The sequence below is a fragment of the Prunus persica genome, chromosome G7 (assembly GCF_000346465.2).
Source record: "Prunus persica cultivar Lovell chromosome G7, Prunus_persica_NCBIv2, whole genome shotgun sequence".
Lineage (NCBI taxonomy): Eukaryota > Viridiplantae > Streptophyta > Magnoliopsida > Rosales > Rosaceae > Prunus > Prunus persica.
In genome coordinates, this window is record NC_034015.1 from 6349617 (window position 1) to 6365751 (window position 16135).

The following is a 16135-nucleotide window of genomic DNA, read 5'->3' on the forward strand; positions in this document are numbered from 1 at the left end:
GGAAGGTAGTGTCTACTTCCTTCCCCGTCTTTTCTAACTGTGTTCTTCTGTTACTATAATTTTACTTCCGTACAATCTGGGGTGATTTCTTCGAATTTTCTTTCTCCCAATATGGTTTGTATAAAAACATAACAGACTTCTTATTAAAAAAAAATGGTGTTTTCTTGCTTTCTCTAGTATTTTTATTAGGTCCCAACTTTGATGGGATGAACCTTTTTTTCCACCCCATTTAGTCAGTACTACCCTGTTATTTAATTAAAGTTTCGCTTAATAATGAATATTTGATCAATGATACATGAATGCAGTGGCGGATTCACGTTGGGACAAGAGGGGTCGGACGACCCCTTGGAAGGCTGGAAATTTGGCAAGGGAGTCCATGAAAGCCCCCTTGGACAGCTGCTGGAAGCCCCCTTGTATGCACACAATGTGCTCGACGAAATGCCCCAACGAAATGTCCTGCGCAGCTGCGCTGCGCGTAATTTTTTTTTAAAACCAGCCTTGCCAAACGACGTCGTTTGGTCAAGGCTCAGTCAAATTTTTTTTTTAATTGACCTGGCCTCAAAACGACGTCGTTTTGGGCCAGGTTTTTATAAAAAAAAAAAAAAAAAACAGAACAGCACACACGCACAGCAGCTCTACACAGATTCATTTTCTCCAAACCTTTCATTCCCAATTCCACAGCCCCTCTTCCCATTCTCTCAAACCCTAACCTCCCAACCTCCCAACCTTGGACAACCTCCCAACTTTGTAGAAAAATTTCAGAACTTTTACACTAAGCCCCCTTGGCTACATAATCCTGGATCCGCCACTGCATGAATGGTAATTTTGTTTAGGCCTTCTAATTTAAAGACGACATCCTCAAAGAAGTGAAATTGATGATATTGTTTTAGTACTAAATGGGAAAGATTTCGACTCTCATTCTTCATTTTTTATGCATAAAAAGTTAACAAAAGAAAGTCGTAATTTTTCTTTTCTTTTATGTTTGTGTTTCTTTTCAATTGCGTAACAAATAATTGAAGTCAACATTATCCAATTGAAATGTGCAAGTTGCATTTACCAAGCTTTGCTCTTTTGTGTAGCATTATTCTCTTTTGCGTGAAGCTTGAAATCACAAGAGCTTGCATTTTCCAAATGAAATGAATCTCAACTCCGTGGAATAGTATTTGTGCATCACAGTGCATGCGGTCCTATTTATGCATCTAGGTTCCTTTGAATGAACCTGGACGCAAAAACAAGCACCATTCATTCCCACACACACACCCATGCACAGTGCAATTTTGGTTTAACATTTTTTGTTTTCTTTGAAGAAAAATCTGTTTCATGTTTGCAGATTGCTCATTCTATTTTGTCCCTCGACTTGTGTCATTGAAAATGCATGTGCCCATTTTCCATGGAAATGTACATGTATTGAAATGCATGTGCACGTGCGATGAATGCTTGGCTAGCCGTCCCTTTTTTATTTTAATTTTTCTTAAAAAGACAAATACAAATATATGTTTGAGAGTGCTTTTGAAAGGATTAAAAGTGATTTTTGACAATTAAAAGCGTTTCTGACAATCAAAAGCGTTTCTGACAGCTTTTAATAGTAAACTTTAAAAGGGCTTCTGTGTGAGCGCACTTTCTAAAAAAATACTTGAATTTCTTATATAAAAAATTTATTTTTTAAAAACATTTATGAGTAAAAGTGCTTCCTAAAAAAACAGTTTGAAACGAGCTTCGTTTGTATTCTCCGGCTAATGAATTGCAATGCAAACCTACATGCTTCCTCACTTTAATAGAATATAATATTCCAATAATTGTCAACTTCATACTTTACCCTCCGTTTCATACGGACTAGAAGTGTGATCTCTGAGTATATCCTAAAATTGGCTCCAATTAATTATTTAGCTTTTCCCTTCAAGCTCTTGACCCAACAATAATAATTAATTAACTAGAAAACACTCCACTAAAGAATTTAAGCTACATTTTCCAAAAGTTAGAAGATTTTTTACAACGCCCAGCAAGACTCAGTAACGAAAACCCCACCCCTGTCATTATATACGCGAACTATATTGGTAATGAATTAACAATTGTTGCCTAATTGATGTCAAGCACATGTTTATGAGATTCACATTAATATGTTTTTATGGAAGACCCCTTTAAATGTATCACGTTATATAACTAAAGGAAATTGTAAAGAGAAACGAGTAGAGGAAGATAGTAGAAATTAGTCTCTAAAACTTGTCATCTTTTTCTTTGCTAATCATCTATTTATAGGCTTACAACGATAAGAAGCTAACCCACAAATTATGAGTTAAAGACTAATTACAATACTAATAACATAGGTTACAATATATCAAAATGTGGAGGTAATTGATGTAATGGTGATCATCCACATTCTATGTATTTATAACATCACATATTTTATTGCATTTGGAATTGTTCATAAAGGCCAAAGACTTTGAAGGAGTTGGATTTCCAAAAGATGTAATTTGCTGAAGGTATTGGTAAAGTAGAACAGTTGTGAAGAGGTTCGGGTCGGGTAGATATTTGGTTCTACTATTACACCTCAGGGTAAATGCTTTTAGCCACTTAAAATACAAGCGCCTGCATTTCGATTTTCTTCTATTCCGAAAAATTGTAAAAAATTCAACCATGCACAAAGCTGCAGTTGATGAGCAAACAGTCGAGTTATGCATTCAAATCAAGAATGACTTAAAGGGATCTAAAGAATTGTACTTTAGAATCAAAATCGCACATTCATGCCCTGCAACCCTGCAAACCTCACAGCAGCAAGATGGTCAAACTCAAGCTCAACATCGCTAAGTAGCCACAAGGTTTTGCCTTACATTAAAATGATCCTCCAACATGGAAAAACTAATTTCCGAATATAAGATTGAAATAGATAGAAAAGACAATTTAAAACCTCATATGCTGAACCTACAAATTTACTGGTAGATAGTTGCTCACAGATCAAGGATTCAAGGTACACATCTATGGTAAACTACTGGATACCAAGAGGAGCCATCAAATTCCTCAATCAAGCAAATCCGATGCCGCTGTCTTCTTAAATGGATCAACTTGTGCCAGCTGTGCCAGTAAAGATTTGTTGGGAAATATATTATCTGCCTTCATCCTCTCCCAGATTCCATAAGGTGAAGTTTTGGCATTTATGTAGGCCTGAATTAGAGTTTGGAACTGACGAAGTCGAGCCATATAACCAGCCTGTCTCATCCTATAAAACATCTTTTCTGCGTTATGGGTATCACCTTTCTTTGAATATTGCTCCATAATGGTCATGTAAGAATTGAACAGTGGCTTCTTCCGGTTCGTCTGGGCAGCCTTCTGCAACATAGAGTCAGCCTTTTCAAGCTCACCTGCTTCCACATAGAGTTTCACAAGTGCATCCCAAGTTAACGGGCCGATGTCACATTTGTTATCTGCCATACGCTTAACAAGATCTTTACCCTTGGTGAGCTTCTTTCCATTTGCATAGACCTTCAAAAGCACATAATAATGCCTTGAAGAAAGTTTCTTAAATGTATTTGACATCTTCTCAAAAACTGCCTCTGCTTCTTCAATTTTATTCAACATTCCCCAAGCTTTAATTGCAGCCATGAACTCTTGAAGCCGAGGATTTGACTCACAGACCTTCCAAACTCTCTCTACTTCATCAACCTGTCCCAACTCAGCATAAAGAGGAAGCAAAGCTTGACAAGCCCAACGGTTCTCTTTTAAGTTTCCGCCTTCCATATCTTTCAAAACTGCCTCAGCTTTTTCTTTAAGCCCGCCAGCAGCGTAGTGCTTAGCCAAGATGGCTTTTACAGTGATGTCTGGCTCACAGCCTTCAGCCTTCATTGTCTCGTAAATTTGATCCATTCCAGTCATGTCATTGGACTGGCCTTTGGTATCTATTAAGAGTTTATAAGTAAAGGCCGTCGGCTTGACATTTTCTTTCTCCATTAACAGTAATACATCTGCCATTTTCTTCTTGTCAAGCCTCTTGTAGAGGAGTAGCAACTGGTTGCAAGTAAATGGTGTGACTGGGAATTCCAGGTCCTTCATTTTGTTGAAAATTTCTTCAGATTTCTTCAAATTGTGGGTAGAGACAGCATATGCCAACAGGGTTCGGTAAATTACCTCACCTCTAAAGGATGCTGGGATTGTCTCAATGTATTTCTCTGCCTTATAGAGGCCACGTACTTTGGCAATTAAGTCAACGCGAGATGCATAATCTCTTTCAACAAATTCAATCTGCTTATGTTCCTCCAACCACTCTGAAAGCTGCAAAGTTGACAAAGCATCACACAATATCAAAGTTCCGTGACCACGAATTCATGCTTTTAAGGAACTAGGAAGCAAACACAAGAAAAGAAGATGCATTTGTGGTCCAAGAATACATACTACCATTCTCATTATATATCTATTGAGAAAACAAAACTGAACATGACGTACAACTATGACAAATTTGTTCTGGTTTAAATCAAACTATACGATAAACAATGGGAGCATAAGTGGCCAAATGAGAATGCCATAGTTATTTCAACATAAACCACAGAATTTCATCAAAAGTATCTGACAATTCATGACTTGAATGACTATTTTTCTTTATCTGCCATAAAAAATTAAGAAAAAGGACTCAAAGCGATAAAATTAATGATGTCACGATTTAATATATCAAAGCGATAAACAGAAAAGTCTATTAACATAATCAGTACTTATAAGTTATATGCCACTGAATTTCGCAACCCAATTGCACTTTCTCTAGTTGCAGGGGGTAATCATACATTTTCCTTTATAGAAACGAATAAAATACTCAATAGTCAGTACTAGAACCAGAAAGCACAAACCACATTCAACATTTGAAACCCTCTTTGTAAAGCAAATTACAAGCGCTAAAAATTACTGTAAACCGATGGTAGACAATAATTGTTAAACCATAATGTCTTGAACTTAATAACTAGTCCTCAAGACTGTATGACAATGATATAGTAAAAGGAAAATAAGGAGAAACATGTGAGAAGCAAAGACTTTCACCAGACTCTGAAACAATAATGGATTTAATGGGACCATGAAATTAGAATTTAGACAAAAGTTTAAAGACAATGGTAGAAAATATATTAATCATTATAGGTGACATATCTTAAGAAAAAGAAAGAGATCTTTGAATTAAGGACATGCTCAAACCAAACAGGAAAAGGGCAATAAGTCAAACTTTAAAAGTAATGGTTCATAAAAAGTTCTCACTTTGAGGATGGATGATTCTAATAGTAATAGAAAACCCAGCCATACCACGTTACCTTCTGGTTACAAGTCCTCTACATCCTCTTTACATACAACAGGGCTGAACTTAAGATTATTTTCTAATAATAGATAGATTAAAAGTAACATTTCTGTTAACTTTCCAAACATAAAGATCACGAAATCGAAATATTGAGAAGATATAATGATTTATGAATATGATAACTCATCTGTTAGACACAAAAACTTAATCTGTAAATGGACATGTTCGAGACAAAAACCATACAGTCCATTGTCTGTTTTACTTTAAAAACAAAGAAAATCCTGGTAAGCAAGAACTAAGTAGACCTGATGCAGTAGCTACAGCTTGGTTAGAAAAGCATCCTCTTTGGAAGCCTAAGAATAAGCCCATTCGGCCAACTCAAAAATTAAAACATTTGAGTCAAGGGGGAAATTCCATGGTAGTGCAAGAATCAGGAAAATAATGAAATTAATAACTAAGTCAAGAGTCTATTTATTTGGGTCTTATGAAAACACAATGTCTTTAAGTTTTATAGGATTCTCCTATGATTTTAATATTTCAATGAATCATTTGCTATTTGTAGAAGTCATTGAATGTTCTATTTGAAGCCTAAAAATACGGCTATCTGTTGTGAGCAGATCAGACTGGAATGAATGAAAATTAAAGGCTTGTGGAAGGCTTGGTGCTTTGTGTGCCTTTTATCTTCTCTCTCTTCTTTCTAAATTCTTCTTGATAACTCTTGTCTTCTCTAAAATTACTGCAATCTCAACCTTCTTTGTTCTCTAAATATTTTATTTCTCCAAATTTCTATCATTCTAAACCCACGCCATACTCAAACACTAACCCTTGTACTGTCCTGCATCAAGACCTGTTCAATATTTACAAACATACAGAACTATGACTAAAGATTTGCATTATTATCTGAGATATATAAGTTTTTTGGTGGAAACAATATGTGCATGGTGGCAGGGAGACATGCTGTCATGGGAATCTTTTATGTTGGCGTGAATGGAGAGGAGTTGAAGAATTTTTTAGTGACCATGGGATGAGGAGGGAGGTGGACCTTCCATGGAATAAAGTTAGTTTTCGGATTTCCCTTTCGGAGTTGTACCTTTAAAAGCTATAATTCTATGATTGGATTTCTGCTGCACACTACTTTTTGTTGGTCTTTTGCAATGTAAGGTTGGTTAGCTAGGTTTTGCAGTCTTTGTTAAATTGTTTAGCCCGAACCTTCTACTAGAACATTGTCCTCTGTATTATTCTATTATTTTACAATGAAATTCTGTTCCTAATAACTTGTCCTCTGTATTATTCTATTATTTTACACTGAAATTATGTTCCTAACAGAAAAGAAAAACCAAAGTCTAAAGACAATATATTATGTACCAACACATGGAACGTAACATTTTGGACAACAGAAAAAGACCAACCCCTAGCTATACAAAACATTTTTGGATATTTGAGTTTGATGCAACTGCTATATTTAACAAATTCACACACAATGCTGCAGGAAGGCTCACAAAGCAGCAGCTATGTTCAGATATGTCTCTTCTGTGATAATCAGCTATGTTGTGATATTGTGTAGTATTATAATATATACACTAAAATCCAAAAGGATTTTGACAGAACAAATTTATGCAGCTAAGACCAAAGAAAAACCATTGATATTATTGTCTAATTATCAACATCTTTACGTATATATAGAAATAAAGTCAAATCACCTGTAATGCCCTCCCAAACATTTGACGCTTGCGAAAATTGAACATGGCCAGCGATATCTCTGCCCTATTTAGATCATTTCCTGCTTTAACCCACTTATCAAGAGCTCCATGAACAGAGAACGCTGGGAAAGCTAAAATGGCCTTGAACAGTTCTGAAACATTCCTTTTCCTTGGTGATCTTTTCTCAATTGAATCAGCCCCATTCTCTGACAACTCCAACTCATGTTGAGAAGGCTCAACTTCTTCTTCATCTTCAGAGAGTTCTGGTTCAGAAATTAATTCATCTTCATGTTGGGAAGCCTCAGCACTAGGTAGTGTTTCTAGTTCAGAAAACCCATCTTCCAAGTCATCTTTCTCTCCACTGCTTTCTGCACCAGCTTGTGAAGAAAAGCTGCGTCTATCCACTGAGAAGTTCCAAGAAACTTGTGTTGTGTAGTATAATCTCTTGGATGACAGGCATCCATCAGGCATTGATTTACAGGACTCATGGAAACAAGCATCCCCTTGTCCATAGGTGATTGGTAGCTCCAAATTAGCACAACATGCACGAGAACTTCTTATGTTAAATGCTTGGCTCCTGGACGTAAAAGGAAAACTAAGTATCACATTATATCACAAAACAAAATAATAGGCAACATAACGTAACCAAAAAATAAAGAATTTTACTAGCACACAGCCTGCAAAAAAGCAAAATGAAATAAATAAAAATAGCAGGACATATATACTAAAAATGATATACATTATAAAATTCATAAGATGGTAATGGGAGTCAAGCTTCTACTAGTACAATCATATTATGAATTCCTGTGAGACACAAGAAAGATAACATTGTATGTTTAAGAAATATTACAGAAACAACGGTAACTTCTCTAGTTGTTATTCTCTATATTAAGATATCCAGAGAGATACAACATCAGAAATTATGTTGCCATATCTCATAACCAGTAAGACAATTTTTAATAGGGTAGGATAAAAAGAAACTAACTTACCCAGTCTCCTTCACTCCATGAATTCCATTCTTTTTCCTCTGCTTTTGTATTTGCTTTTAGAAAGGTAGCATGTAGAAAACATTTATTTTTAATATCCTTCAGAAAATTCTCTCTTACATTTCCGATAGGGTTAACTAATTGCATATACAAGATAAACTTACACTAGTAAACAAAATTCAAAAATAAATAAAATAAAATAAAAACACAGACGCCCATAATCCACGCTCTTAAGTAGGAAGACCCTAAAACCTGTGAAACCCATAATTTAAATTCCGTCCCTAAAACCTTTAAAACTACTACGATGAACACAGGAACCCTAGAACGAAAGAGTTACATATATACCTGAGAGGAAGAGAAGCACGACGAAGAGCCCACATGGCGACAGTAAGCAAATCAGAAACCCCTAGCAGGGAAAATGGAAATGGCGGTGCTGATTTAAAGAAAAAACGAAACCTCAGCTCAGAACCTCTCTCTCTCTCTCTCTCTCTTAAACCCTAAACCCAGTTTGGTGGGCTGGCTTGGACTGTATAGTGAGCTTCCATATTAGTAAACTAGTACACTATATAGTGAACTTAAACTGAAGCTCCCAAGAAATTAACCCTTACCCATTTTTGCTTTGGGTAAAAAAAAAAAATCATAAAAACCCTATGGGCAGGAGAGAACCAAATACAGAGCCCAAATATGAGAAGGCTGAACAATGAATGAAAACAAAGGTTAGCCCAAACGGATAAGGCCCAAACCAGACAGAAAAGAACCACTCCTAAAGCTAAAGGCGAAGGATCTCTTCTGTTCTTCCCTGACGCACAAGAAGGAACTCTTCTGCTGTTCCTTCACGCACAAACGTCGATTCAAACAGACGAATCTGAGAGCGTGATTATTTTGACGCACAGCAAAGCATTGGTGAGTCCTCTTCTTCTGTCTTCTATTTCTTCGTCTTTCTTCTCCCCAATCAAAAGCTTTGGGAAAGAAAACCCTAGCCCCCTTTTCTATTTTGTCGAACCAGGAAGGAGATAGAGGGTTGAGGTTAAAGTTAGGGTTTTGGGTATGTGTTTGGGCCCTATAAATTGCCTTAACGTGAGCTGAGTTTTAATAGTTTCATTTTCCATGCTAACTCAGGTGGTAGCTCTCATGGATTTGAACTTAGACTCTCCACCCGCTGCAGACAGTGGTGATGCAAAAACAGCATTTCGCAAGCCTGCAACTGATGCAGCCAACAGGAAGTATCGGCGCCGTTCTCCAGTTGGCGGTTCATCTCCCTCTGATGGTCAGTTTTCCAAATTTTTTGTTTCCATTTTCACAAGTTAAAATGGTGCGCTGAGGATTATCGAAAGGCTTTTTTTTATAGTGAATTTGGCAATTTGACTTAGCACTTAATGTATAAGTGGTGGTGCTGATTCTACTTACTGCTCTGCATATTGTAATTTGATGCTTGAAGTTAGTAGAAGGACGGTTGCATCAATTGATTTCTTTCGTTCAAGTTTTCAATTTTATCAAAATGCATGCACAGTCGGGTAATCTAGTGACTCAGAGGTGGAATGATATGGGGTTTTTTTTTTGTTTTTTTCATTTTCGAGTCAAAATATGGGTCATTCTAAGAAATCTGTTGATGTTGTGCAAAAAAAAAAAAAGGTTTCCATTAACATTAATTTTTTTTTTTCCAGGGAGTCCTATGCATGAGCATAACTGTAGCCCAAAAAATTCAAGGGAAGACCCTGGAAAAGTCTCTGAATATCAAACAAGAAGAAGAGATGATGGGAGGGAATTAGAGAGGGATTCAAACAGGAGGTATTATGGAAGAAGCAGTGATTCCTACAGGCATTCTGATAGACAATCCTCCAGAAGTTTGCATGGGTACTATAAGCATGATGACTGCATCAAACATGACAAACACGCTGATGAAGAAGATAAAAATTATCAGAAGTTATCTTCTCGTTCTGGTAGGGAGTCAAGAGGTAGTGCTTATTATGATCATATTAAGTCAAGAGAATATTCAAGAAATTTGGACAAATATTCTCGTGATAAATATGATGGTTCTGGATATAGGAACAAAGATAAAGATAGAGAATCTTCATTTCCTGAGAACCAGAAATATAAAGATAAGGACTCATCGTCTCAGAGAGTTGGATCTGGCAGGAGACATGGACATTTTGAAGAGATGGAAAGGGAACGAGACAGGCATGCATTGGACAGAGATGTTCAGGATGAGAAAAAGGATTACCGTAGGAATTCAGGTGATTATATAAGTGAACGGATTTTCTCATATGAAGAGTCCAAGGGGCAACGAAGTGACTCAATTTCCAGGAGAGATGAAGGTAAACATCGCATGAAAGAAGGTTACAAGAGCGAATTAAAGGAATTGGATGATGACAACGTTTCCAAAGAGCAAAGGAAGAAATATGATGATAAGGAAACTAGTTGGGGCAACAGAATTACTAGAGAAACATCAGAGCGGTCTGCAGATAAACATTATATAAAGAGCGAAAATCAAGAATCTACTGCAAAAAGACCAAAGTTATTTAGCTCAGAGAAGGGCATTGATGGTCGAAAAGATGGTAATGGTTTATTTATGTTTCTGTATTTGATTTTAATCCTTAAAAGTGCTAGTCTAAGTCTGTTCTCCAATGATGTTACTCTTTGTTTAGTTTCAAAGTTCACAACTACAGCGGATGGAAGGGAGTCTTCAAGTTCCAAGCAAGTTCAAGAAGATGAAATGACTACTGAAAAAACTCAGGCCAATGATGCGGAGGCTGCTAATGATATAAATGCTGCCAAAGTTGCTGCGTTGAAAGCTGCTGAATTGGGTATGTGGTACCTTTTTTAAATATTGCATCCACAGGACAACTTTTGGCATGAAACCAAATATTGACAATATACTATATGATTGTTATACATACCCATTCCAAAATATATTATATTGAACATACACACAACAGCGCAGTTATGTTAAATAGTTAAAGGAGCTAACATAAGTAGTTAATCTTAGGTTGTGAGATCTTCTTGTACTAGGATCAATGACTGAAAGTGAAGGTGTTTAATCTCGAAGATTATATACTTATACTTATTTTTCTTGTTTTTTGAATTCATTACTAGCACCTGGGTATGTGCACATTAGATTTTTAGTGAGGACTTAAGTTGAGGTCATGAATCTCAGAAGTTTGTTTAGATATGAACTGTTGAGATGTATCTCATCCATGCAATGATTTGACAATTGAGATGGAATTCCTCAAATGTATTATGTCATTAGGGTACTATGTTATGCCCCTTTGGCCCAAGAACAAGGTGGTGCGTCTCTTTTTAAAGAAAGAAATAGATGCTGGATGAAAGGGACTTTCGGGGTAGTTGTCTTTTCTAGATTTGCTGGTCTAAGAGAAAGATAGAGTTGTTTGTTAGGCAAACACAAAGTTTAAAAAAACTGCTAGAAGTACGACTTCAACAAAGACCCAAGTAAAAAAAATGTATCCAAAGTGCTACACAGAAACAAACTTATCAAAATTTACTGAAAGAGAAAAGAGTGAAACCAAAGCTGCACAACTAATAATTATGCCCATAAAAATGTCTCTCTGTTAAAGTAACCTTGTCGCCAAGGCAAGTTCTGGAAATCCACCTCAGGTTTAATGAACGTTCTTCATAGTGTTTTCTCTGGTAGTTACTTGGTGCACTAAGGCCTCTGTTATATTTTGTCTGCCCTTGCATCTCTGGGCCCTGTTTAATTTAACCAGGCTTGACTTCTAGGTCCTTCTTAACAAACTTTGGGAAGGGAATCCAATTTCTCTTTAAGGCGATAGACGTGAAAGACAGTCTTTAGTTTGGTTGAAGCAGGAATCTTTAGTTTGTAAGCCAGTGCTCTAATTCTTTCTAAAATCTGAAAAGGGCTGTATCCTCAAGGTGAAAGCGTAAAAGCATTGACTATGTGGCTGTAGGCAGAAATAGACCTAATCTCCTACCAGAAAAACACGATCTCACCGCTTCTTATCTGCAAAATTTCTTGTGCCTTTGAGCTTCATGTAATTGTGACACAACTACTTTAAAATGGAATCAATTCCTTAGTTCTTGTCAACCTGTGGTATAGAGCTTGACCCAGTAACACAGTAACTAAGCTTTGGTGGTTTGTGCCCATAAACTACTTCTAAAGGAGAGAGGCTAGCACAAGAATTAACATTAAAGTTATTCCAGTAATCTGCCTTAGTAAGATAGTTGAGCCAATCATTGGGAAACAACAAGCTTAGTCACTAAGCATTTTGTTTACCACTGCAGTTTGGCCATAGAGTAAGATAGTTGCTAAGGTGGATCTGAAATGGAGACTTGTTCCTTGGAGTTTGAATAGTTGCTTCTAGGAGTTATTGGGGTAAGTTCTCTATCTCAATGACTCGCAATCATCTTGGGTATTCCTTGAAATTTGGAAAGAATATCAAAGAAAGCTTGTGCAAGTGCAACACAGGGAGCTCTTTTAAGGATGAGATAAAGCCATGAAATGTGCATCTTTAGAAAACCTATCTAAAACCAGACTTCATTGCTTCATTGCTTGGTGAGACTCCATCTCATCCTTACTAGCTGCACACTTCATAGCTTTATCTCACCCATATGTCTCTTAGTCTTAGCTTGGTAATATATTAACTTGGCATTTACATCTGGATGACTAAGGGAATGGTTGAGTTCTTCCATCCTTGTCCGTATGATTTGAGAAACAGAATGTAAGGTTATGTGCTTGGACACTGCATCTGCTGCTGGTCCAGTGATCCTTGTGAATCTATGCAGTCCTAACCCAAAAGTTTGGAGAGTCACTGTTGTGAAGGTGATGGAGGAATAAGCGGAAACAGCCTTTAAAACTTTACCTCAAACATGGAAAGGAGAGCTCTAAGGGCCAAGAACTAATTTGCATCTGTTGTATGATGTTGGGCCTACTTGAGATCTTTGAATGGTTATAATCAAGACCACCCTATCCCACTGGTTACTACTAAATTTTGTTTCTTTGCTGGTTCTCTGTTGTTTCTTTAGGTAGTTGGCACTGTTTTAGAATTCTCTAGTTGTTTGTTCCTGTGGACATCTTGTCCATTGTTTTGTACTTCTATTTTTTTACAGAACTTTTGTTTCATCTATATGTATATATATATATATATACACATTCCTTTATGTCTAGGATTGATAAATTGGTTAGATTTTTGGTATTTAATATGGCTTGATTGTATGATCGGGAGTCATGAAATACGTACCGCATTCAGCCTAGGAGAACTCTATATATAGGCGTGAAAGAAATTTGGGGACGGGAATAAACTTACAGAAATTTTCAGCAAGCATATGCTTCTATAGGATTATGTGATGCAACGTAACTCCTGTTGTGATGCGTAAGGTCTCTAGCAATTCTTAAAATCGTACTAGTGTGGCAAGCGAAGATGGAAGCTTGACCCCTCTGGTCTATTCACCTGCCATTCTCTCTGTTCTCATATTCAGAATTGTGGTGAGGGGGAGATCTTTTCCCCGTACACTCAAATTTGGAAGGCCAAGACTCCTCTGAAAGTTAAGATCTTTGTGTGGCAAGCGGTGTTGGGAAAACTAAATTCAGGTGATACATTACAGAGACGTTGTCCCTATTTGTGCATCAGCCCTCACTGGTGTGCTCTATGTAATAAGGCAGGGGAGAGCGTGGACCATCTCCTTCTTCATTGCCCTTTCTCTCTAAAGTTGTGGGAAACACTATTGAAGGAAGTCAACACGGTGTGGGTAATACCAGAAGGCTGCTTTGAACTTTTCTCCATCAGAATTGATGCTTTGGGAAGGGGAAAGAAAGCCAAAATTCTCTGGGGTAGTCTGATGCAGGCAGTGGTTTGGAACCTATGGCTGGAACGTAACAGGAGAATTTTTGAGGATTATAAGGGAGTGGGAGTGGCAGAATTATGGGATAGAGTGAAGTTTTGGGCTGCCCTTTGGGCATCAACTTCCCTTGCCTTTAAGGATGTACCCTATCCTACCATTATGCGCAATCTGCTGGCCGTAGTATCTTAAGGGGTTGTTTTATGTTTGGTTGGTTTGATATGTGTTGAGTGGCCTTGTGTCTGTTTCACTGGCCAGTGTTTTTTCTTTTTATCTGCGTTCTAAATGCCCTTGTTTTGATCCTTACTATTTGAATAAAAATGTTTCTATTCAAAAAAAAAAAAAAAATCGTACTAGTGTGATTCTAGTAGCGTCTATCATTTTCTTGTAATTATCTCCTGTCATCCTTGACTTTTCCTGTTGTTCTTTGCCTATAACAATTTGCAGCAATAATAAAAGCCTAAATTAAGCAATATCAAATTTTGGTTTAGGTCAATAAATATTTTCATAATTCGGGTTTAGTCAATGAATATTTTATTTTTCAACATAGATCAATAAATCGATATTTTATTTTCAACTTAAGTCACTTAACATTCCACTTGCCATCTAGTTAAGCACTAACTCCAAGGCAGCATTAATTCCAGCTTCCTTGTCTCAGTAAGTATTTAATTTTTAAACAAAACAACACATGTGAGTGTAACACAAATTGTTGCTCCTGTCCTACTCAGTGAAATGGCAATCCATATTTTGTTCACATTCTCACAAATGTCCTGCAAAAGGTGGTAACACTTGTGAAGTGAAATGTGTTCCCGTGGATTTGATGACATAGCTAAGCTGAGCTGATCCATCTTTGTCAATTAAGAAATCTGTCTCAAGTATCATAATTTTATATTGATGTGACATTCAACTTTGATGAGTAATCAGAAATTGGACACTAAATTATAAACGAAGTATATGTTCCACAGATTTAAACTCCCTGGCTACACATGAAAATATCTGTTTGTGTATATGCAGTTAATAGGAACCTTATCGGTGCTGGCCCTGTGGGATGCATGACTGCTGACCAGAAGAAAAAGCTGCTGTGGGGAAACAAAAAGAGCACAACAGCAGAAGAGGTACCTGCTATGGTTTGTTATTTTTAGTTTCGTCAGATAACATCCCCAAAGTTACAATTCCAGCATTCAAACTTATTATCACGCTCTTTGCATTTGAAACACTTATGAAAAATGTTGTGTTGAATTTGTAAATACCTATCAATTAGTATTCTTATTTACTACAAAATAACGGGGTTATGCAACATACAATATCTTTTTTCTTGAACTACACGAAAAATATCCAAAGTCCTTGCTGAGAAAAAAGTGCTATATATTTTAATTTTATTTTGGAAGTATACACCATTAATGTTATTGGTTTTATTGAGCTGTTGGGTCTAGCTTCTCTTTGTGTAAATTGTTAGATGCCCCTTTTTCCGTTTTTACAGGTTGGCCACCGTTGGGATTCAACTTTGTTTTCTGATCGGGAAAGACAAGAAAAATTCAACAAACTCATGGTAAACCTCCGTTCCATTTATTTTATTTTGTGTAAGTACAATTAATATAAAATTGAACCTTTCTTTTTTTGTTCCTAAATGACTGACTTAGCCCTATAGAGTTTCTTCACCTACTAACACAATTTTAGAGTCTGAGGTTGCCTTGGTGCCTATGGCCAATTGTAGGGTGTGAAGGGCGAAGTAAAGGTGGAACAGAAACCCGAGAACGAAGATCAGAAGCAGAAGGAACTCCAAATGGATTTAGAGAAGCAGTACACTGCTGGACTGCGAAGAAGAGATGGCCGTACTGTTGGATTAGGTCTTTAAGAATCCTCACATTCCTTCGTACTGTGAAGACACCGGGATATTCTGTTGTACTCTTGTGCAAGAGTCACATTTATGATTCTATGCTAATTTTCTTATTGGGAGTTGTAGATCTTCGCAGAAAAATGGTTTCACATGACAATTTAACAATGTGTAAAGCTAGAAAATTCGATTGCAATATGCTCGGTATGAACTCAAGCTCCATTTTCCTATTGCTTTCCAGCCATCTTAATTCATGTGCATTTGTTCATCTGTGGTCTGTTTTACTCGCTTTACAGCAACTCTGTATGTGTGTGTTTGCGAGTTAGACCCTCTTACAGAAAACAATGTTTCGCTTTGGCGTCAAGCCATTAAGGTTTGTTTGATAACTATTTTGGTTTTAGGTTTTAGATTTTGTTAGAAATAGAGAGCAAATACTGGGGAGAAGAGAGGATGAACTAGGGTGGAGGAAGAGTGGCTGGAAGGAAATGGGAAAAACGCATATGGAATGAGGCAAAAAATGAAAACTAGGTTTACTTTTCTC

General features: G+C 36.9%; 2 protein-coding genes across 3 annotated transcripts; one reads left to right on the forward strand and one right to left on the reverse strand.

Annotated features, from left to right (window-relative positions):
* Positions 2778 to 8596, reverse strand: LOC18770841 (pentatricopeptide repeat-containing protein At1g80270, mitochondrial). Its single transcript, XM_020569459.1, has 3 exons — positions 8295 to 8596; positions 6964 to 7540; positions 2778 to 4263 (listed from the first exon to the last, which is right to left on the reverse strand). The coding sequence occupies exons 1-3, from the start codon at positions 8327 to 8329 to the stop codon at positions 3016 to 3018; spliced, it is 1860 nt and encodes a 619-aa protein (XP_020425048.1). The 5' UTR covers positions 8330 to 8596; the 3' UTR covers positions 2778 to 3015.
* Positions 8721 to 16135, forward strand: LOC18771434 (arginine/serine-rich coiled-coil protein 2). 2 transcript variants are annotated; one of them, XM_020569460.1, is made up of 7 exons: positions 8721 to 8852; positions 9069 to 9216; positions 9614 to 10504; positions 10595 to 10753; positions 14775 to 14875; positions 15241 to 15309; positions 15438 to 16135. In XM_020569460.1, exons 2-7 carry the CDS (start codon positions 9081 to 9083, stop codon positions 15918 to 15920), a joined length of 1839 nt encoding a protein of 612 aa, XP_020425049.1. In that variant the 5' UTR covers positions 8721 to 8852; positions 9069 to 9080; the 3' UTR covers positions 15921 to 16135. The 2 variants fall into 2 exon arrangements, with proteins under 2 accessions (XP_020425049.1, XP_020425050.1); XM_020569461.1 differs by having other exon boundaries at positions 8724 to 8852; positions 15475 to 15830.